The sequence below is a fragment of the Balaenoptera musculus genome, chromosome 6 (genome assembly GCF_009873245.2).
Source record: "Balaenoptera musculus isolate JJ_BM4_2016_0621 chromosome 6, mBalMus1.pri.v3, whole genome shotgun sequence".
In the NCBI taxonomy this organism is placed as follows: Eukaryota; Metazoa; Chordata; class Mammalia; order Artiodactyla; family Balaenopteridae; genus Balaenoptera; species Balaenoptera musculus.
The window spans coordinates 17,879,228-17,902,898 of NC_045790.1; the positions used below are offsets into that span (position 1 = coordinate 17,879,228).

At 53.0% G+C, this 23,671-nt stretch overlaps 1 protein-coding gene across 5 annotated transcripts in view; it reads left to right on the forward strand.

Annotated features, from left to right (window-relative positions):
• LZTS1 (leucine zipper tumor suppressor 1) overlaps positions 1-22,987 on the forward strand; it is a 49,717-nt gene extending 26,730 nt beyond the window's left edge. For 2 of the 5 annotated variants that reach the window (XM_036856696.1, XM_036856695.1), the window contains exons 2-4: positions 15,236-15,703; positions 16,946-17,737; positions 19,180-22,987. In XM_036856696.1, coding sequence (XP_036712591.1) covers positions 15,359-15,703; positions 16,946-17,737; positions 19,180-19,839 — 1,797 coding nt within the window. In that variant the 5' untranslated portion in view covers positions 15,236-15,358 and the 3' untranslated portion in view covers positions 19,840-22,987. Of the gene's footprint in view, positions 1-13,021; positions 13,255-14,878; positions 15,146-15,235; positions 15,704-16,945; positions 17,738-19,179 lie in introns of those variants that run through there. The other 3 variants (XR_005020435.1, XM_036856698.1, XM_036856697.1) reach the window with 3 other exon arrangements.
• The last annotated feature ends 684 nt before the right edge of the window (positions 22,988-23,671 follow it).

A 23,671-nucleotide genomic window follows, 5' to 3' on the forward strand; every position in this document is an offset into this window, starting at 1 on the left:
CCATGCCTTTGAGCACACGAAACACACTCAGGTGCACACGGACAACTCCGAATACCGAAGGCCACACTCCCTAAGGGACCAGTTGAAACTCTTCAAGCTATTCTAGGTCATTTCCAGCATCCAGAGCAAGGGCTTCCCCAATTCCAGTCCCTTCCTGAGTTCTGAAACCTACCAGGTACTCCCCGCACCCCCTTCCACTGCACCCCATGTACACATTCACACATACTGAATACACTCAGTGGGTATAAAAGCCAGTCTGTGGTGGGGATGAGGGGAGAAGTGAGGCGGGAAGGGGAGCTTCTTTAGGACAAGCACTCCCCTCCTCCACCCACCCTCCATCCTTCTCCCACACCTACCTGCCTTCTAGAAGATTCAGCGTCTTCTGCTGTAAGATCTCCCTCTTCTATTCCTGAAGCAGAGCTCTCCCAGGGGTGTTGTAGGTGGTTGAGGGCTTTCTACTCTACCTGCTTCTTTCTACTCTGTTTTGCTACCTCTGTCCCTTGACATGCCCCTGCACCAACCAAACTTATGAGCTCCAGTTTGCCATTGATTTTTCATGGAAAGATAGCATTTCTCACCTGCCCTCGGCCCCTGTTTATGGCTGATGGTAACACATCACAGGTTGCTGGGATGTGGGGTGGGGGACTTCATTTCATCTTTGGTCTAGATCCTTTGATCTGAGTATTTTTAAAGCAGTACCTCGCAGCATAGAATGATATTTTCACTCCAGCCCTTCCTTCTCTCTTGTTAAAGAAAGTTGTAAGTGGGAAGAAAGCTGGCTAGGAAGCCAGGAGACCAGGCGTCCAGCCCCATCTCTGCTCTTGCCTTGCTGTGTGGCCTTGGACAAGTCACCCCACCTCTTTGGGCCTCATAGCCTCTTATCATGGAGCATTGAAGCAGCACCTCTGGGCTGTAAAAGCTTTTCTGCATTCTGTTTTTCCACCTGTGATCTGGTACCAACTTGTTTCCCATCTTACAGATTGCCCGGGGGCTCCCGCCCCCTTAGGATAGGCCTCATACACAGGTAGAATAATTAGATGGGTGTCTCTGTGATGCCATGGAAGGGGTCTAGAGCCCTTTTTCTGCTCAAGTGGTGCTGCATTAGTGAGAGGCCCCCTGCATTTCCCTCTCCCTGGCTCCTGTGATGATATGGAACGTGAGGTCGCTCCCCTGCTGGATTTTCCTCGGACCAAGGAACCTGGTCTGGAGAGTGAAGAGGACCACAGTGTGGAGCTGGGTCAGGGGAAGGAAGGGTCAGAATTCTGTAGAGGTGGAGCCACAAAGGCATTCCACAGCCTGAGATCCTGAGGGACCCTGAGGGAACTTGAGACATCTCCCACTGAATTTAAGATGCTGGGTCATATGATTTGCCAAAGGCTAACCAGGTACCAACTTTGGTACCTGGACCAGGGATGTCACGTAGCTAACAGTGTATCGCCACTGCCCTTTCCTAAGCCCAGGGCCCACATGGCTAATTTAATACAGATTTGTCCCTACTGAACCTGAACCTGAACTCAGAATCCTTTAGGGAGCCACCAAAATGGTAAATAAGTCAAACCTAAGTTTGAATCCCTGTCCGAGACCCTGTTGGTTCTGATGCAGACCTAGTACCTTCAAATTACCCTTCCAAAAGGTACCCACTCAGTCTGCACTCTAGGGTGGCAAGGGTTTGGCAGAGAGGGAGGTCTATCTGTCCCCTACATTCTGGCCTCCGAAGTCCTGAGTGCTCCTGGGTTCCTTATCTCTGACCAGGGGAGATGGGAAGGAGTCCAGCCCGATTCCCAGCCCTCCTGGATGTCTCACCCACTCCCCCGTTTAAGATCTGGTTCTTTAGATGCTGCCCCCTTCGCTAGGAGGAGAAGCGGCTCCCCTCACCGACGCTGCGCAGCTCACAGGGCCCTGGTGCCTGGTGGTACCCAAGTCATGAATGTGCATGAGGCTCGCCTTCTGTTCCCTCATGTGGCAGCAGCCGCTGCACTCGCAGCTGTGGGGTTCAATTTGCATGAGCTCTGCATGTAACGGTGGCTTTATTTTTGGAAGGGAGAAGGGCAGGTTGGGATCGGTGGGTAACAGCGTTCCTGGGGAGAACTGTCAGTCAGCGCTGCTAGCACACAAGCTGCCCACCGGGACGGAGGAAGGCTCTGCCAGCAGCTGGGCACCACGGCCTGCACACAAAAGGCTGCGGGGCAGAATGGCTTTTGATTCCTCCCCAGCAGTGGGAAGCAGAATTGCTTCCGATTGTTCACCCCAGTGGAATGACTCAGCCTGCCAGCGATTTCCCTTTCACTCTCTGCCTTTCCACGGAACCCAGGTGCACTTAATTGAGAGCCGCGTGGGCCCCTGATCCCCCCTCCACACCCTCAGCCTCTCCTCACGCTGCCCACGCTGCCCACCCTCTCCCTCCTCCATCCTCGCCTCTCTTTCATTCATCCATTCACTCAAAAAAAAAAAAAGAAAAAGAAAATGTACTGAGCTTTGCAAGTGGAGCCCTCCAGGCATTAGCAAGCCAAGCGCCGGGAGGTTTGCAGACTAGGCTGAGATGATTAACCAGCTCCCCGGCTCACCCCTGCCCCGACCCTCCTTTAGAACAGCAAATGGGAGGAGAGGTCAAGGACAGGAGTACAAGCACTGGAATTCCAGATAAGGAAAGCTGAATCAGGCAACATGCTGAGGGGAGGGGCAGAGGGGCAGGGGGAAGAGGCATCTTGAAAGGGGAGTCAATTAATCCTGGGCACGCGCCCCATTTAGCCCCAGAGAGACCTCTGCCTGGGAGCTGGCTGGGGGCCTGCCCACCAGCCTAGTGCAGCCAGCTCCCCCCTACCCCAAGCCCAGCTGGCAGATGCCACGGGACTGCTCTCACATCTCTGCAAGCCCCAGCTACCCTCCTGGAGACTGAGAGGCCCGTCTGGCAGCTGCCAAGTCCCAGCCTGCCACCACAGGGAGATAGTGGGGGTGGGGGTGTGTAGTCCTTCCCTAAAGACCTGCTCTTTTAACTTCATGATATAGGAGGATCTAGTTCTAGCACCTTTCCATACTGCTTTATAATTTCACAAGCACTTTGGTTTAAATTCATCCATCGTGTACTGTTCTTCTTATTGTGGTCAAGCATTTTCATAAACACGATTTCATTTAATCCTGGCAGTTGCTCTGTGAGGTGGGTATCAGCTGTGCTTATCTAACGCAGAAGGAAATTGAGATGCTGAAAGGTTATCTCTTCTGCCAGCTGACAAAACAGATCCATCAATCTGTGATTCTCTGTCGAGGGCCTAATGCAGTAATGCAGGTAGAGCTCACTCCATGGATGGGACCTGATGAATGCATCGTACATGACGGTTCCCTCCTGTGGACCCACAACTGTGCAGGCACAGGCCCTGCCCCCAGGGAGTTTACCTGAAGGGGCAGGCAAGTCACAGCAGATGACGCCAGAAAGTGACCTGGTTGCTGGTGTTCCAGAACCAGGATTAGAGCTCTGAGTCCCTGACTTCCCACCAAGTGTCCATCCATTATAGAGCTCCCCACAAAGAATGGCAGATCTCCACACTCTGGGGCTATCAGCACCATGTGGACAGAGAAGCAGGAGGGACAAATGTAAGGAAAGGACAATGCCAGAAACAGGGTGACCTGTCGGCCCAGATAAGCATCTTCTGCCAGGTGTCTGGGCAGTGGGGGAGGCCAGTGTCCTAGTCAGCTCTGCTGCTATAACAAAGTACCACAGACTGGAGGGCTTAAACAATAGACGTTTACTTCTCACAGTTCTGGAGGCTGGGAAGACCAACATCAAGGCACTTTCAGATTCTGTCTCTGGTGAGACCTCTCTTCCTGGCTTGTAGATGGCTGTCTTTTTACTTTGTCCTCCCACTGAGGGGAGAGGGAGAGGGAGGAAGCAAGGAGGGGAGGATGGGGGCAGTGGCACGGGGAGAGAGGGAGAGAGAAGACAAGAGCTCTCCAGTCTCTTCTTATATGGGCATTAATCCCATCATGAGGACCCCACCCACAGTTTCATCTAAAACTAATTACCTCCTAACACCATCACATTGGGGGTTGGGGCTTCAACATGTGAATTTTAGGGGGCCACAAACATTCAGTCCATAACAGGCAGAAAGTAGAGTGAGAATCTACCTCACTTCTCTACAAGAGAAAAAATTAAAAACTTATCACGTGCTGGAGGCAGAGAGCTGGCTCTAATCCAGCACAGTCTTGCCAGTTCATCTTGCATCTTTAGTTATACTGGTGCTGCCTTTTAAGCTCTTTTTAAGTGTATCTGCCTTGTCTTTCAACCAACCCACTGAAAACAGAGACTCTGCCCGATATTTCTTTGTCTTGGCCCAAAACTTTGAAAAGGACTAGGAGGTCAAGGAGAGGGTAAATTTCCTTCTTCCCAAGGTGACCAGTTGACTCAAGTGAAGTCCAAGAGATGAAAGTTTGGGTTGAAACCAGATTTGGAGTCTAGTTTTGTAGACTTGGCTTCCAATCCATATGTGTGGGACCCCAGTTGAAGTCACATGTCCTCCTTTCCACGAGCTTGGCCAGTAATGCCTGAGCTCCCTGTGAGCTGATTTTTTTAAAAATATCTATTGAGCACCGATTGTGTTCTTAGCACTATGCTCAATACGATGTCAGATACTAGGAAGCTTTGGCCCCATCCTGGCCTTCAAGGAGGTTTAAAGATCATTGGAGAGATAACCCTTCGCTTCTGAAAAACTCAGTAATGCAACAGCTGTCTGCAGACTGTGCTGGCTGAGTGCCAAGTGAGCTGAGTAGCAACTGTGGGCCCAGAGGAAGGGGCTTCCCATGGTAGGCGGGGCTTCCCTCAGTAGGGAGACAAAGGCAGGTCTGGAAGAGGGTCATTTTCTTCCTTTAGGAAGCTGAGGGTCACAATATTGTAAATCAACTGTACTCCAATAAAAATTTTAAAAAAAAAAAGGAAGCTGAGGGAATTTCCTGGAGGTCCAGTGGTTAAGACTCCAAGCTTCCACTGCAGGGGGCACGGGTTTGATCCCTGGTCAGGGAACTAAGATCCTGCATGATGCGTGGCCCAGGCAAAATAAAAGAAAAAGAAAAAAAAGGAAGCTGAGGTCCACACATTCAAGTTCTTTGTGAGAGGACTTGCCCCTCTCCTTCTTGCCACCTGATGTTTGCACGTGGTCTACCCTGAGGACCATGTGGATGAATAATAGTGAGTGTGAAGTTCTCTAAGTCCCACAGATGGAACTGAACATGAGAACGCAAAGGTGTGGTTGCCATGGCCAAGATTAGAAGTTGTCCTGGACTAGTGATGCAGTCAGAGCTCCAGCCCCAGCCCAGCAGCCAGCAGCCATTCCTGGAGGCCGGCCAGCTCCGCCACCCATGGCTGGGGCCCACGCAGAGCCTGGGGCAGCTTCTTCTGTCTTCTCAGGCACCACACCCACGGCTGAGCATCTCTGAATGGAGCAGTGCCGCCCGCCCACAGGATGGAATCCCATTTGTATCAGTCAGCCTTACACACACTCCCCACATCCCGTCCTCACACACATGCCCCTCACGGAGCCACGAACTGCCCCCAGCCCTCCAATCTGGAAAATGGAACCCAGTTGTTCCTGTGCTGTTGATAAAATGGAAAAGATACTAGTTTCGGGTCCAGAAGTTGCGACGTGACCTGGTCAAGTCCCTTCCTTGCTCTGGACCACCGTGTCGCCTCTGTGCAGTGAAGGAATTGGCGTAAAGGATCTCTGAGGTCCTGCATGGCTCCGGAGTTTGGGATTCGGCCATGGAAGATGCTGTCCTCAGCGTCCAGGCTGCCTCAGAGCAAGAAGTCCTCCGTCACCTGCAGCTGTATGACCTCTCTGTTTGGCCAAGGCTCCCCCACCCCCGGGTAATATGGTGAAGTGTGATTTGGGGCCTCTCCTCCCACTCTCTGTGCCCTCTGATGTGTTGGTCTATAAGGGACTAAGATGCCTTCTCTCCTCAGGGGTTTCAGCTTAAGAGGGGGGGTGGTGTGGAGTGCTCTAAAAACTAGACATCTTCCAAGACTCAAAATAAATCTTAGAAAAACTCAACTCCCACGTATGTGGAGAAGTAATCATCTACCAGAGGGTTCTTGCAATGAAATGGGAACATCTGAGTAGGGACTGGCGAAGGAAATGTGAGGATCAGATCACTGCCCCTGCAGGCAAAGAAGGGACACGAATGGACCCCGAATATAAAGTGTGGAATAAAGCAATCAAGGTCGCAGAGTGATACACAAAACAGGATACCATTTCTGTAAAGTAAAAACCAAAGCAATAGTAGAGTATCCTTATTTGTTACAAATACATTTAATGATAAACAAATATACCCACGAAATTCACGATCGGGATTCCCCTTGGGGAGGGAGAGGTGGGGCAGGAAAAAGGAGTAGGGAAGGGGGATTTCCACTTGGAGATGTTTCATTTCCGAAACAAATATGGCAACATTTTAACAGTTGTCAGTTCTGCACGAGTTACTTAGGTGATATTTATAGGATTTCGGTATTTAAAAAATCGATTAAAATTAGGATTAAATAGAAGAAATCTCTCATAGTGGCCCGTCAGGAACTGGGGTGAGCTTTGGTGAAAACCTTGCCGGAGGGAGCCTGGTTCATCCCAGGGTAGGTAGCTGCTTCCTCTGACCAGCCTTCCACCTTCTGACTCCCTTTGAAGTAGGTCCGAGGTCTGTCCAAGTCTTGGGAAATAGGCTGCAGGACCCTGGGGTCTGAGCGTGGGAGGTAGGGCTGCACTGACCTGACACTATTTCTTTAGTTCACTTCCTCCCCTTGCTTCCACCTCCCTGGTCCCTGAAGGGAAGCAGGGAGTCATTAGTTAAGTCAATAATCTAAGGCCAAGTTATTTGTTCCTCCCCGGAACCCCAAAGCTCACATTTGATCCCCCCAGAGCAGAATGTATTAATCTCTTTTTAAACTGGGTCCATTGAAGGGTATTCGGGTTCAAGGAATGCTAAGAAGTTATAGCCAAAAAGTTGGAGCAGGGTGGGGGGGGTACATTTTTGGGAGGAAGGGATCGATGACTCTCATTAAATTCTTAGGAGGTCTCAAAAAGGAGCTGAAATGAATCTAGCCCCTCAGGCTGTGGTTGGAAACTGAGCCCAGAGAGGGCTCAAGGCTTTGCACCAACAGAGGGGAGGACTACATCTTGCAGCCCCGTCTGTGCCTACTCCCAAGTTCACGGGTGTCACGGGGGCAAGCATTCACGCTGAGACCTCTGCGGCCAGGCCAGGGTCTGTTCTGGGGGTGCAGCCCCGGGGTGCTTCTCTTCTCAAATAAACCCTATTGTATAATCGAGTATCTCAGAGAATTGTCCTGGAGAACAATGAGACATAATACAATAACCAGCGTTGGTGATTTTTTCCAGTATATTCTACGCTCTCACTTTTTTTGGTGTTCATAATAAAGTCCTGTGACAGGGCAAGTGTGGTTACTTCCATTTTACAAGTGAGGAAACATGCACAGAGCTTAAATCACTTACTCAAAGCCACACTCAGCGGCAGAACTGAGGCTCTAAACTCATGTTTTCTTTCTGTTCCTCTAAAGCCAGGTTTCTCAACTTCGGCACTGTTGACAGTTCAAGTCAGATAATTCTTTGTCGTGGGAGCTGTCCTGTGCTCCAGCTACCAGATGCTGGTGGCACCCCCCCCCCCCCCCCGATCATGACAGTCAAAAATGCCTTGTCTCCAGATATCGCCAGATCACCCCACTGGAGACCCCCTGCTCTAAACCCCCGAGCCCAAGCCCATTCCTACCTCAGGGCCTCTGCACCTGTGGTTCTCCTTCAGGGGACCATTCTACCGAAAACCTTCATCAGGCTGGCTCTTCTTGAAAGCCGCCTTCTCAGAGGCCTTGCCTGGACACCGCAGCTGAAGTAGTGGACACAGACACACACACACAGACACACACAGACACACACCTGGCCCTTTCATTTCTGGCTTTTCTTTTTTTTTTTTTTTTTATAATGAAGAAAATAAATCTGTGTATTTTATTTAACATTCATTCATAAGTTACAGTTATGCCAAAACAATCTGCTTCTAAAGAAAGAAACCTTGGTATAATCCTAACAACATGCATATACATTTAATAGAATGTTTTGCATTTCTAAATAAATTACATGCATGATATTCATTAGCCAATAAAGAATACCAATATAAGAATACACGACATTTATTTTTCTGCACAGAGATTTAACTACTGTACAACACACAAAACAAACCCACAAAGCAACGGTGTGTAGTAGGTAGTGAGAGACACTTAAGCATATTTTAAATGTCTGGCTTTTCTTTTTTTTCTTCTATGCACTTAACTCCTCTCCTTCCTTCCTTGCCCCTCCTCCTGCACTTTGCAGGGTACTTGGCACTTGTCAGATGCTGAAGAAATATTCGTTGAATAAATGACCAAATGAACCCCGGCACTGCAGCCTCATCAGGTCTGCTCAGCCTGCAGGTGACATTACTCAGCACTTTTAGGGGACACACCTCGCTGGGTGTGTTCTAGGGTGGGCAGCACCAGCCCCCCTCGCCCTGGGTGCCAGAGGAGGCTCCCTCAGGGTGCGAGCGAGGCCTCCCACTGCTCCACTGGCAGCGCCACCGCCCAGGCCCAGTGGGTGCCCTGGGTGGAGGCCCCTGGCAGGTGAGTACCAGGCAGAGCGTAGAGCTGCCCCCCGGCCTGGCCTGGGTGGTGGTGGGGAGGGCGTAAAGGAAGGAGAGAAGGTAGGGAGCGGGAGGCATGAAGGCTAGAGGCTAGCATCCTTTTTTTTTTTTTTTGGCCTCACCATGCAGCATGTGGGATCTTAGTTCCCTGGCCAGGGATCGAACCCGTGACCCCTGCACTGAAAGCGTGGAGTCTTAACCACTGGACTGCCAGGGAAGTCCCATAGAGGCTAGCATCCTGATCTTGTGGGTGACCTTTCCAGACGGGGAGGGTGGGCAGGACGGCAGCTATGGACCCCCGCTCTCCCCAGCCCGGAAGTGTGGGTTTGGGGTTTGATGTGGGCAAGGCCATAGCTGCTTCCCCTCCGGCGTGTGATGGGAGGGTGAGTAGTAGTATTTCTCACCTTCCTGAGTCCAGACAGATCCCTTTTCAACTCCATGCCTCTAATCTCCGTATTCCAGAAAGGGACATCAGAGGAATGTGTCACCCTGGTGTGAGCCCTGGTTCCCTTCGGGAAGGAGAGTGCGGGATGGATGGGGAGGGAGGGGGCAGCTGCCGCGGGAATAGCAGCAGCTCACAGCTGAGGGCTTCCCAGGCTTCCGTGGTCCTTGCCTGGCCTGGTTCAGGAGCCCCACTCAGTGGGATAGGTCTCGTGGGGAAGGGGGAGGCTGGCACTGGTTCTGAGAGCAAGTCTCCTGACTTCCCTGGGGCCAGATTCTGAGACGTGTAGCCTAGGGGTCCTTTTCCACCAACTGGTTTTTTTGTTGGTGGTGGTGGTGGGGTTTTTTTTTGGCCGCACCGTGAGGCATGTGGGATCTTAGTTCCCCGACCAGGGATCGAACCCACACCCCCTGCATTAGAAGTGCGGGGTCTTAACCACTGGACTGCCAGGGAAGTCCCTCCACCAGCTGTTTTTGGCTGTTCTTCTCTTTCCTCTCTTCTCTTAAGACCTAAAGTCTAATTCTTGCTGGATTTCTTCTGTAACATCAGTCAGAGGCCAGGCAGAAGGTTACTGAGACGTGCTCCCCTTGAGGTGCTGTGGCTCCTTTACTTTTTCCTCTCCAGTTCTTCTTGCCTCTTCCTTTCCCCTTCTTGAATCTCCAAGGTCAGCGTGATTGCTCACTTTCACCCCAGGTACGCCCTCCTGGCCAGTGGGGATTTCTTTCCCAAGAATAAAAATGTGCCCTTCCCCTTGTGTCTGAGGGCAGAGGCAGCAAGTCCGGTGGGGGTGGGTTGGAAGACCCAGGGTTTGGAAACTAGGATGGATCACAGCCAGGTTTTCTGTGATGCGCGCTCCAAGCTGAAAACCAAACAAGTCTAGACACTTCAAGGTAATTAGTTTAGCTTCAAGTGTATCTGGGGATAATCTCAAACTTCAAAGCGCCTCTGTGTGTTAAGACCTGGGCAGTGGAGAGCGGGGCATCCGGGGCTAAGGGACAGGAATGCACTCCGGGTCACAGCCAGCATCCTTCACCCACTCCTCGCCTTTGCTCCCCAGCATAATTTGTCTTCTTCCTCTCAGTCCCCTAGGGCTCAGCACAGTACTTGTGCTTTGCACATCATCCTGGCTGCCGTTCAGGTCAACGAAGGAGCTCACCTGTACCTAAGACCTTGTCCTCTGCCCAAAGGAGAAATGAAGCTATGGCTGGAGGCCACAGCTTGATTTTCCCCTCTAGGCTTTTTCTCTGCCAACCATTGAAACTGGCCTGGTTTCCAGGACAGAACCCCTAATATCTCTGAGCCTCACCTACAGTCCCTAGCAATCTGCTATCACATGGAGATCATGGAATTTGGGTCTGGGTTCAAATCCCACCTTGGTCACTGGCCAGTTGAATGACAGGGGTCAAGTCTTCTAACCTCTCTGAGTTTTCACCTCATTTTCCTCATTTTTGTCCTAGGACTCTAGAGACAAATTCCCTGCTCTCGTAGAGCTGAAATTCTGGTGGAGATACACACCATAAACACAATTAAAAATAAGATTATTATAGGTTAAAGCAAGTGTTGCGAAGGAAATAAACAGGTTGGCTTAACAGAGAGGAATGAGGGAGATGGATTTTTCCATCCACCTGGCAGAGGTGATATTTGAGTTGAAAACTAAAGGGTGAGAAAGGGAAATGTGTGCGAAGAGGAAGAGCTAAGGGAAGAGAACTGTCGGCAGAGACAACAGCAAGCACAAAAGCTCCTCTCTGGAAAAAGGTTTGGTGTGTTCCACCAGCAGAAAGAAATGAGCGTGGCTGTAACTGCAGTGAGGAGGTTGGAGTGGTGGGCAAAACCAGGGCCTGCCGGGGCCTGCGGGACTTGTGAAGAGTCTGCTTCACTCCAAGAACAATAGGAAACCTTGAAAGGTTTTCAGCAGGGAGAGGACTGTGACACCCCAGGTGCTTAGGATGAGCAGATGGGGAAAAGACAAATTTGGAGGCTGTCTCAAGGCCCAAGTGAGAGGAGATGGCGGTGCAGCAGGAGAGCTGCAAACAGATATGTTTTATTTTTTTTAAATTTTATTTAAGTAGAGTTGACTTACAATGTTATGTTAATTTCTACTGTACAGCAAAGTGATTCAGTTATACATATACATATTCTTTTTCATTTTTTTTCCATTATGGTTCATCACAGGATATTGAATATAGTTCCCTATGCTATACAGTAGGACCTTGTTGTTTATCCATCCTATATATATAATAGTTTGCATCTGCTAATCCCAAACTTCCAATCCATCACTCCCCCATCCCCCCCAACCGTGGCAACCATAAGTCTGTTCTCTGTGTCTGTGAGTCTGTTTCGTAGATATGTTCATTTGTGTCATATTTTATTTAGATTCCACATATAAGTGGTATTTATATGGTATTTGTCTTTCTCTGTCAGGCTTACTTCACTTAGTATGATAATCTCTAGGTCCATCCATGTTGCTGTAAATGGCATTATTTCATTCTTTTTTATGGCTGAGTAGTATTCCATTGTGTGTGTGTGTGTATTGTGTGTGTGTGTGTAGTGTGTGTGTATACACACACTACACACACACACACAATACACACACACACACCACAACTTCTTTATCCATTCATCTGTCAATCTTGGTTATTGTAAGTAGTGCTGCTATGAACATAGGGGTGCATGTATCTTTTCAAATTATAGTTTTATCTGGATATATGCCCAGGAGTGGGATTGCTGGATCATATGGCAACTCTATTTTTAGATTTTTGAGAAACCTCCATACTGTTCTCCATAGTGGCTGCACCAGTTTGCATTCCCACCAACAGTGCAAGAGGGTTCCCTTTTCTCCACACCCTCTCCAGCATTTGTTATTTGCAGACTTTTTAATCATGGCCATTCTGACTGGTGGGAGGCAGTACCTCATTGTAGTTTTGATTTGCATTTCTCTGATAATTGGCGATGATGAGCATCTTTTCGTGTGCCTATTGGCCATCTGTATGACCTCTCTGGAGAAATGTCTATTTAGGTCTTCTGCGCATTTTTCAACTGGGTTGTTTTTTTGTTATTGAGTTGTATGAGCTGCAAACAGATTCATTTTACATGTCTTCCCAGTGTTATAGTTCTGCTCCAACTGTTACATGCTTCTAGATGGCACCCTAGTCCTGGCCTTGTATTGATCACACACACCTCTGGACAGCACTTACCATGTGCCAAGCATTGCACTTGACGTCTGTGAGTTTGCTTCATCCTCATACTAATCCTGTGAAATAATGATTATTTCCATTTTGTAAGCAAAGAAACCTCAGAGAGGTTAATTTTCAACTCCAAATCTGTCTGATGCCATAGCCAGTGGCCTTATCTCTACAACACTACCCATGTAGATGCTCACAAATGTGTAATTGGATGGGCAAAAAGTAAGTCACCAGTTGCCCAACTGGTAGAATGTGCAGAGTGCAGGAGAGTCCTTTGGCCAAAAATAGATTCCCTACATATGGACAGCAATAGAATATTTGCCTCCTAGGACCTGAAGGCCTCAGCTAAGCAAGAGATGGATGACCTGGGGCATGAGAAACACATTTTGTCACTGTCAGCTGTTAAATCAGCAAGAGTAACTTCATACTCCTAAGTTGTGCTGTCAGGCAATGAGATGCAGGAAAGTTGCATTTGGAAGGAAGAGAACTAGTTCTGGAAAATGAGATATGGCCATTAAAGACAACACAGGGATGACGAATGCTGGAGAGAACAATGATAGTATTATAAATCATAGATACCAGTGAAAATACCTCCCATTTATGAAGCACCAGCTATGTTCTAGGCTTTCAATAAATGTACCAGACCTATTAGCTTCTGATGGGATCCAATAAACTGCTCATAATGACCCCATGAGGCATCACCATGGTTCCCTGATTCTAAGAGGCCATCAGTTTAATAAAAGCTTTTCATAGGAAAAAATACATTACGCTTACACAATGCTGTTTTGTTATGTTGTACTTTTAGGACTGGAATATAGAATGTATTTGTTCATAACATAACCACTTTATTCTTCAAGATGACAATGCACGTTTGAATCTTCACCTTCAGCGCCTGAAGAGTCTTCTGGCTCCCTCAGCTGTGCCCATACACCCTCATCGCCCACCTGGGCTGTCTCTCGCCCCTTTCGGATTGTCAGGGTAATTTAGAGCATAATAAAGAATGCAGGGTTCCTTCTGCATTTCCTATTTTATTAAACTGGTAGTCCCCCCGTTTAATTGGATCATCTGTCTTTTGACTGACTGAGAAATACCCCTTCCCAATGCGTGACAACCACACAGCCTTTCCGAGCTCTGAAAATCATGTGACCTGCGCTCAGCGATTTGCCTGTGCCTGCGAGAGTGCCCACATTGCCTTCCAGTGCATTCCTCCGTCTGGTGACTGGCAAAGTCGTTGTTACTGTTTTCAGCATTGATTATAAGATGCAGCCCTATTACTTTAAAAGAATTTTTTTAAGTGTCTGTGAAACTGAAGGTTAAAGATGTGCAAGTGTTTACCTCCTGAGTCATAGCTGGCAGGGAGCGTAACCGGGAATGCAAGCCAAGTCTATCACGTACTTCTCAGTGTCCAAGGGTACAATTATTTCTCCCCTCTTTTTCTCCTGACGCTCTCCAGTCTAGGCCTTTCTTCCCGCCCCTCCACCAAAACTGCTCTTGTCAAGGTCACTGTGCCTCCACATGGCCAAATCCACTGACCGATTCTCAGTCACCATCTTACTTCAGCACAGCACTTGACACCATCCTCCTCATCCTTGCCTTTCGTGGGTCTCCTGCATCTCTGTCACAGCCTTCTCAGTGTCTCTTCCTCATTCCCCCTCACCTTCCTGGCCTCCGTGAACCAGTCCTCACATTTCTCTTGTCTTCCTGCCTTTGCTTTTTCATCTAGTCTCAAACCTGGCTTCTCTGCACAAACACCTTGTACATGGAAATCTGCAGCTTCCCCCGCTCCACAGCCATCCTACTCCCTACTCCACATCACTCCTTGGATGTCTCATAGGCTCTGCAAACTTAATGTCTTAAACCAAACTCCTATTTTCCACCCCGACTTCATCCCAGACTGGCTCCTTTTGTGGTCTTTTGCTTCTCAATAAATGGCAACTTTTACTTTTTCTAGTTGCTTAGACAAAATTATTGGAGTCATCCTAGACTCCACTCTTTCACTCCCTGCAGCCAATCTTATAACTAATCCTATCAGCTCAACCTTAAAATTACATCTAAAGTTGAATCCATAACTACCGCCCTTGGTCCAGCCATGTGAGTCCCTCATCTGCCCTAACTGGCCCACCACTTTCCACCCAGGCCCTTCCATGGCCTCTTCTCCACTCAGCAGCCAGGGTGACCCTCCACAGCCTAAGTCAGATCAGGTTGTCAGCTGCTTAAAGCCATCTGGGGGCTCCTCATCTCATCAGGCTAAAAGCCAAAGTCCTAATGGCCAGCCACGTTCTCTGTTGCCTGGCACCTGCTAGCTCTCTGACGTCTACATCCCCTGTGCCCCCCTTGCTAATAACTACCCTCCAGCCAGACTGGTCTCCTTGCTGGTCTCACAAATGCCCAGCATACTCCACACAGGAGCTCAGGGCTTTGCCCTTGGGGTGCCCCTGAGCTTCTTCCTTCTCCCCCCAGATCTCCATGTGCCTTGCTCCCTCGTTTTCTTGAGGTCTCTCCAAATGATACTCAACAGAGAGGACTCCCTCGTACTCTCTGCATAAAATAACCACCTCCCAGAATGCCATCCCATTCACTCTGCTTTATTTTCCCCGTAGCACCTAGATCGCTTGAGGTCGGACACATTGATCTGTTTGTGGCCAGTCCACACTGTGCCACACACAAGCCCCATGAGTGCGGGGACTGTGCCTGTTCTAGTCACCCCTGCATCCCCGTGCTGAGACCAGGGGCCATCCCGATGTAGGCTCCCAGCGGATGTTTGCTGAAGTAGAGGACAAAGGAAGAATGAGAGGAGAGCCCAATAACAGAGGCAGGGCTGAGCTTCTGTTAGGAGAAACATGCATTTCTCTGTCGCCCAGATCTCACAGTCAGAATGCCTCCTCTGTTAAGTCACCGGCGGGGACCGTGCAGTGACCGGCCCCGTCCCAGGCTGATTCCTGCTTGTGTCTCCTTCCAGGTCTCAGCTCTCCCGGGCTCTGTGAGGCTTCTGCTATGACCGCAGCCTCTTCGCGGAGCCAGGACTGCCACAGCCACGCCAGGTCCCCCGCTCTGCCCTGCCTGTCCCCGGCCCTGCATCACCATGGGCAGCGTCAGCAGCCTCATTTCCGGCCACGGCTTCCACAGCAAGCACTGCCGGGCCTCCCAGTACAAGCTGCGCAAGTCCTCGCACCTCAAGAAACTCAATCGGTATTCAGACGGGCTGCTGAGATTTGGCTTCTCCCAGGACTCGGGTCATGGCAAGTCGAGCTCCAAAATGGGCAAGAGTGAAGACTTCTTCTATATCAAGGTCAGCCAGAAGGCCCGGGGCTCCCACCGCCCCGATTACACTGCACTGTCCAGTGGGGACCTAGGGGGCCAGGCCGGGGTGGACTTCGGCCCGTCCACCCCACCCAAGCTCATGCCCTTCTCCAACCAGCTAGAAATGGTAAGCGGGGTCTCTGGTGTGGATGGCTGGGTTGGAAAGGCAGGAGAGAGGCCTGGGGCCGGGAGGGGTGGCGGTGGAGGTCTCAACGCTTACATCTCCGAGAGGCTGAGTGATGCAGAGAGGGCGGGAGTGCTGAGCCACAGCAGAGAGCAAGCCTGGACAAAGGGATGGGCACGTTGGTCAGTCCCCCGATGCAGAAGTCTTGGGTGAGCTTTCAGGAGAGAGCAAAGGGGAAGTGAAAGCCTTCCTGAGCTCTGCTGGGCTGTAACTCATGATTGCCACGGTAGGACGGACAGCAACGTTTTCAAGCGCGTGGGAAAGAGAGGGGGCTCGCTTACCGTTTGGAAGAACAGGTAGAGAGGGCACTTGGAGAGAGCTGGCAGCTTCTCTCCTTAGAGGATTCATGGACGTGGGCTTTCCCCTCATTTTCTGCTCTAGTGGGACAGCAGCTCCTGCTCAAGCTGGCCCCAAAGCATCTTTGACTGGTTAAGGCCTGGGAGTTTGTTCTCATCATCAGTCTAGCAGGGATGAGGGCAAAGAGTCCCATGTACTCAGAAGTCCAGCCCTCATGCTGGCTCAAGCTCTCACGGGTCCCGCCAGTGGACAGTGAAAACATTGTTCCTATTCAGTGCCCTGGCCTCACCTGGGAAGATGAATCTGTGGTGTTGATGTGCTAGGAAATGGCCCCATATGTTTGCGTAGAGCTTTAAGCTTTTCAAAGTAAAGAGCCTGTAAACTGTGAAGTCCTCTAATAATGAAAAGGACGGCTTTAGGGGAAGGATTATTATTTCAAGCGATTCCCCCAACCTCTAGGGCAGGCCACGGCCAGTGTTCCAGCTCCTGGCTGACTGCAAGGGGCAGTGGAGGTGAAGCAGGGATGGACTTCTTCAAGGACACATGTCCAGTGTCCTTAGCTGCACCACACAGAGCCCCAGAGCCCTGGCACGGGGGTCTCAGCCAGTGAATCTAAGAGTCGTTTGGTACCTTGGGGTGGAAGGTGGGTCAAGATGGTGACAGGTTTGTAGTTCACAATACAGACTGCCTCATGATCCTTAAGGACGTCCCCAGGCACAGAGGAATTTCTCCTTCTTGGGGGAGACTCACCACCTTTGGCTCCTTCAGAGCGACAGGTGAGGTCACCTGTGGCTCCCGACCAGGAAGGGGCCACGTGGCCGGCACGCATACCCGGCTGGGGTGCATCGGGGGAAGACACGGGCTCCGTATGCCTGTTTTCCTCCCCAGGACTTGGAGAAGGGTGCTGTGAGACCCACGGCCTTCAAGCCGGTGCTGCCACGGTCGGGCGCCATCCTCCACTCGTCCCCCGAGAGCGCCAGCCACCAGCTGCACCCCGCGCCTCCAGACAAGCCCAAGGAGCAGGAGCTGAAGCCCGGCCTGTGCTCCGGGGCGCTGTCTGACTCCGGCCGGAACTCCATGTCCAGCCTGCCTACTCACAGCACCACCAGCAGCTACCAGCTGGACCCGCTGGTGACGCCGGTGGGGCCTGCCAGCCGTTTTGGGGGCTCGGCCCACAACATCACTCAGGGCAACATCCTCCAGGACAGCAACATGACGAGCCTGAAGGCCCTGTCTTTCTCCGACGGGGGCAGCAAGCTGGCCCACCCGAGCAAGGCGGACAAGGGCTCCATCCGCTCCCCCATCTCCACGGACCAGTGCACCATCCAGGAGCTGGAGCAGAAACTGCTGGAGAGGGAGGGTGAGCTCCAGAGGCTGCACCGCAGCTTTGAGGAGAAGGAGCTGGCTGCCAGCCAGGCCTATGAGGAGCGACCGCGGCGCTGCAAGGATGAGCTGGAGGGGCTGGAGCCCAAGGGCAAGCTGAAGTCCGCGGCACAGAAGAGCCAGCGCGCCCAGCAGGTGCTGCACCTGCAGGTGCTCCAACTCCAGCAGGAGAAGCGGCAGCTGCGGCAGGAGCTCGAGAGCCTCATGAAGGAGCAGGACCTGCTGGAGACCAAGCTCAGGTCCTATGAGAAGGAGAAGACCAGCTTCGTCCCCGCGCTGGAGGAGACGCAGTGGGAGGTGAGGATGCGGGCGTGGGCGGGGGGACGGGCAGGGGTTCGGTGCCAGCGCCCACCCCCCCCAGCCTTCTCCAGGTCTCCTCCAGGCTCTACGCAATGGGGGAGAACACAACTGCCCAGGAAAACTGGGCTGAAGTACCGGTTTCATGACCCAAATAAGGGGCTCCATGGTAAACCAAGTTGGGGGTACTCTTAGTTTGGGCTTCCTCCTCTCCCCACCCCGGTGCCTCGTGGCCAGAATTGAATTTACTAACCGAGTCGTCGGCTGAGAAGCTGGAGCAAGAGAGCCGAGTCCCGGCTGGGCTGTCTGAGGGCCAACTCACTGCATCTGCTCACAGAGGCTCAGGAGGACCACAGACCATCCTGAATTCATGCTGGCCCCAGAGCCACGAGAGAGCATAGTATCATCTGCGACTTTTGAGGGAAGGGACTCCACCCATTGGTAGGAGTGGCCGCAGCTGTGCAGGTCTCAGGGACAGAAGTCCTCACAGAAGTGCGAGTGGGGCTTCTATTTGGTGGGCTGAGATAGAAACGCAGAACAGGAAGAACGGGGCTCACATACACATGCACCCACTCAGGCACACCTGGAAGTGAAGCGCCTGGGCCTGGCCTCGCTGGAGAACAGCCTAACCCCCTCATCCTGCTCGCTTTTCTCTCCTGAGAGGTGGTGCAGGGGACCGGGAGGGGGTGTGCACAGCATTCACCCCAAAGACTCCTGCCCTGGGAAGGGGCTGAGGGCTCCTTGGGTCTGGTTAGACCAGCATCACCCCCCCACGTCGAGGTGACACACCCTCGGCCACACAGCCATCTGTTTGCACTGAGCTGCCTGTACTCATCCTGGGAATTAGAGCAACAGGTGTTATCAGGGGTAGAGGGAAAGGATCCTCTCCGTGGAAGTGACGGATGGAGGCACCAGACAGGTGGGAAGGGAGAGTCACTTTCTGTTTGCCGGGTTTCCCGAAGAGGACAGGACCTTAGCCATGGAACCACTCCCTCTCCTCTTTCCCATCAGTGTTGGCACAGCAGACCCTACCCCAGCCATGGTATCTCAGCCAGGACCTGGGACACTTCAGAGCATGTCAGAGACATAAGCCAGTGCTGGCATCACAACGCATCCATCCTTGTTTGTCTAATCCGGAACCAAGCTGGACATTGCTGTGACCTCATTCCCAGGTTATCCAATCAGGCTGTATAGTAAAACAATAAATTAAATAAAATAAATTAAACGTTCACAATAACACAGAAATATATTGCAAACATATTTATAATAATAATTCATAGAGTGGTTATTAATGCCAGGCCCTAGGTTCTTTCATTTCATCTTTACAACAACCCTATGAAATAGGTACTATTACTAATCGTCAGTTTACAAGTAAGGACACCACACCCAGGTGCCGCCTCTCACCCCTTGGCTCTCTCTCTCTTGTCCCCGCCCCGCGGCAGGTGTGCCAGAAGTCTGGCGAGATCTCTCTCCTGAAGCAGCAGCTGAAGGAGTCCCAGACGGAGATCAACGCTAAGGCCAGCGAGATCCTCAACCTGAAGGCACAGCTGAAGGATACACGGGGCAGGCTGGAGGGCCTGGAGCTGAAGATGCAGGACCTGGAGAGCGCGCTGCGCACCAAGGGCCTGGAGCTGGAGGTCTGCGAGAACGAGCTGCAGCGCAAGAAGAACGAGGCGGAGCTCCTGCGGGAGAAGGTGAACCTGCTGGAACAGGAGCTGCTGGAGCTGCAGGCCCAGGCCGCCCTGCCGCGGGGCCGGGACACGGCCGCCCTGGGGCCTGCCTCCGCCGTCCCCGAGGACGTGCCTGCCCTGCAGCGGGAGCTGGAACGGCTGCGGGCCGAGCTCAGGGAGGAGCGGCAGGGCCACGACCAGATGTCCTCGGGCTTCCAGCATGAGCGGCTGGTATGGAAGGAGGAGAAGGAGAAGGTGATCCAGTACCAGAAGCAGCTGCAGCAGAGCTACTTGGCCATGTACCAGCGGAACCAGCGCCTGGAAAAGACGCTGCAGCAGCTGGCCCGCGGGGATGGTGCAGGGGAGCCCTTTGAGATTGACCTCGAAGGGGCTGACATCCCTTATGAGGACATTATCGCCACCGAGATCTGAGGGGCCTCCTCCTGGGAGGGAGCCGGGGACCTGGCATTGGGAGGCAGGGGTGCTGAGCCCGTCAGTGGGGGCTCCCCTCCCCATCTCCCCTGCTCAGGCCTCTGAGAGAAGCACAGACCTCGAGGGGAGGGGAGGGGAGGGGAGGGAGGGGAGGGGAGGGGAGGGGCTGCTACACGGCCTCTCCCCGCCTTTCCCACGTTCCAGTGCTTAGCACCCCTGCAGCCTGCCAGACCTCTAGCTTTGCCAAGAGATGAGTCCCCGGATCTACGTCATTTGGTTAAGGGCTCCCTAAACCTTGGCCTTTGTTCAAAATACTTAGAGTTACCCTCTCCCAGCGAGGGTGGTGACCACCATGAAGGCCAGTGGCCTCCCCAGGATGGAAGCTCCCTTCCACCTCTCTTCCCACAACTTCTTTTCTCGCTCCCCCTCTTTGCACAGCCCCCCTGCCCCCCCGGCCCCCAGCACATTGGGATGCCTTGGGAATAGAACACAAGCATTGGTGACCAGAAGCTTTGGAATCTGACCTGGTCGTAACCTGAGCTATCTTCCCCTGGCCACGGAGGGGTAGGGGTTGGAGTGAGGTGTGGAGAACGTGACTTAGCAACATCAGAGCTTCCTGACCCTGGCAGGCCACAGAAAGGAGGGGAGAGCTGGGCCAGCCCAGGATTATCTAGACTCAGCAAGACCCAGAGTGGGTCAGAGAGAGAAGCTAGGTAGTAATGGCCAGTTCCTGTTGGCCCTGCTGACCAGAAATGAGCAGCCTCTGGATGGTTGGTGGCCTTTGACATCTGTGACTACTCTTCTTAAAGCCATAGACCCGAGGCCCTGGGGTGGGTGCTGGGAGGGAAAGATTGAGGACGCCCCTGTCCCTCACACAGGGAGGGTGTGACTTCGAGCTGTTCCCAGGGGAGCCTCCAGATCTTTCCTCATGGGACCAGAGGTAGGGATTCCCCCACCTGCTTCAAGTTGGCCAGCAGCTACCCTGAGCTGCTTTTCTTTCCCAAGAACCAAGCCTTTGCTTGGATCCAGGATAACCTGTGTCCCCTGAGATGGCGCAGGGTCGTCTGGGCTGGGCATCCCCCACTTCATCTGCAGCTCCATCCCACTGCCTGCCGTTTCCCTTCTCACCTCCAGGGCTAAGTGCAGACAGAGTCTGTACAGGTCAGGGAGGGGCCCCAGAGTGCCGGTGGCCAAAGAGAGTAAGAGGTGCCAACACAGCCTCTGAACAGCCCGGGGGGGTACCAGCTGGCCCTCTCCACCTGCAGCCCCACCTGAGCCCCGTAGTCAAGGACCCAGGCCCTGCAGGAGGCTGGGCTTCTCTTCTGAAGATGTGCAGGGAAAAGGTGGTTCCTCAGTTGCTTGGTTCAGCGAATTTTCTTTTCTTCTTCTTCTTCCTCTCTTCTCTTTTCGGAAGCAAGCCCGATCTCGCAGGCAGCCAGACCGTTCCGTGTTCTATTTTTGCCTCTAGCCGCAGCTGCTGTTCTTGGGACAGCCAGCCGTTGCCGGATTCCTGGGCCTCACTCCTGCATGCTGAGAGGGGTTCACTGAGGTAGGAGGGACCAGAACGTCTGGGTAGTTAGCAGTCCCAGACCGGTGCCCCCAGTTCTGTCCCCGACTGCTGGCCCTTCCCGCCCCGGGGTGGGAGTGGGAAGCTGCTTCTTCTCCTGCCTCCCCATCCTTCCAGGGCCACCATTCCTCCCCTGAGTCTGGGCTGAGGGCAGGGCCACCTTCCCTGCTGCTGGCTTTGCCTTCCAATCCCTGCGTCAAGCTGTGCCTGTCCTGCCTTCAGGTAACAGAGCAGGTTTTCTGGAATTTCAAGCCGTTACTCTTAGTCTTTGGCTAGATTTAAACCTGGAATCAACAGGCCAAGAGCCCTCTCCCTGCCTGGGGGCCAGTCCCCTCCACCGGGCACATGCAAACCCCCAAGTCAAAGATGTCCCTCCCCCTGTGCCACGGCCCTTGGTCCCTCCATCTCCACCAGCCTGTGCCTTGTTTGAGTCCTTCTTCCCAGTGAGACTGCCCCACGGGATAGAGAAAGGGGCTGCTGTCCCTCCCCAGGCTGGAGGACCCCTCCCTCCACAAAGAGCAGCCCAAAGCCCGTCGCTGTGCCCTCAAGACCTCGCTGTGAAGAGGTGGGTGCTAAACCCGGGGAAGGGGGCGAAGGGGCTCCACCGCGGTGTGACCGTGCCCTGCACCCCGCATCCCTGCCCCAGGCCAACTCGCGGAGCCCTCCCAGGGCTGCCACCAACCCAAGACCCCAGGGTGGTCCACGCTGGCACCAGTTGCACCAGAGTGCGAGTGTTGTGTAATATAGCGACCTCACTGCAGTGTGGTTTCCCTTCCCTTCCCTGTGCACAAACCTCCCTGCTATTTCTGGACCTTGCCCCACCTAGCCTCTCTGGAAGGCGGCTCCGAGCAGCAGAGGCTGAGCGGGGACTGGGAAAGTCAACCACGTGGCCTGGCCCGGGGCCGGTGGGAGCTCGCCGCCCCTCCCTCTGAGCACGGCTGCTGGCACACCTGCTCGCGGGGTCAGAGCCACCCCTGCTGCTCCCCACAGGATGGTGAAATGCTCCGCGGTCTGCAGCAAGACAGCAACGCCGGCACCACCACACCAAGAGGGGAACTCTGCCTCTGGGCCTTGGAGTGGCCAGACTCTCAATGCGGCGCCCACCCTGGGTTTCTCCTCTGGCCTCTGTATTCGGGTGACTCCTGCTGAGCACGCCCCACCCCCAGGGGCACTGAGCTCCGTGGGGACTGGGAGGGGGATGCCTCTCGCCTCAGAAGCACCTGCTGAGCCTCTGCCCCTGCTCTCGTCCCGGCCCAGGCCGGGCCATCTCTTGGGAGAGAGGGATCCCAGGGAGAAGGCGGGCTGGGCTGTTGGAACGGCAGCAGCTGTGGCAGGAGGCCGTGCACCTGTGCACTTGGATGTGCTGCCCTCCTCTCCTCTTCTGTGGACCCCCGGCCCGGGCTGGCTGTGGATTGACTGGCATTTGGAAGAAACGTACAGAGTTATTTTTCTCTTGGTCGGGTCTTGTTTGGTTTGCTCTGCTTTTCACAGCTTTGAGCTATTTTATTTTTGATGCTCCCTTTTGGCCATGTAAACTATTTCTGGTAATTTTATGTTTTTATTTATGAATAAAGAGTGCCATTTCTCATGCCCTCCCCAACTGCCCTCCTTCCCCTGGCTGTGGTGCGGCAGCTCCCTGGGGCCTTTGCACTTGGAATAAGAAAGGTGATGTCCCTTCCCATCAGTGAAGGAGCGGGGTGGAGGGGGGGCGGGGGGACAGCCTTGACGAGGGCTGTGTTGGCTGGTAGGAAAGCAGGGGCCTTGGCATCAGACAGACCTCCAGCTGGTCCCTACCCCTCACCAACCCTGTGACCTTATCTGTGACCAGGCCCTGGGCAGACCCTGGGGAGGGGGGAAAAGAAGACCAAGGGCCATGGTCCCCTGCAAAGGCCAAGAGTTCTCCAACAGAGACCACCCCCCCCCAACCCCAGCCCCAAACTCAGGCCTCCCTGCCTTTCTCCTCCAGCTGCTCACCTCACCAGCCAACTCCTTGGCCTATAGCGTATGGCCTCGTTGGCAGGAGACCAGGGTGGCTATTGTTACCATCACCCCAGGGCCTACCAGCTGGGAAGGTGCAGTCACCACCGTGGCCATCTGTCCAGCCTTCTCGGTGCCAGCCTGCCTCGTTCACCCCGACAAGCATTGCCTACTGCTCTGGGCCCAGATCCGAGGCTCAGAGGGCTTTTCTACTCAGGTGGCAGGAGACAGAAGGGATGTATAAAGAGGGAATTAAAAACACGGGGCAGCCTGTGGAGCACACGAAGG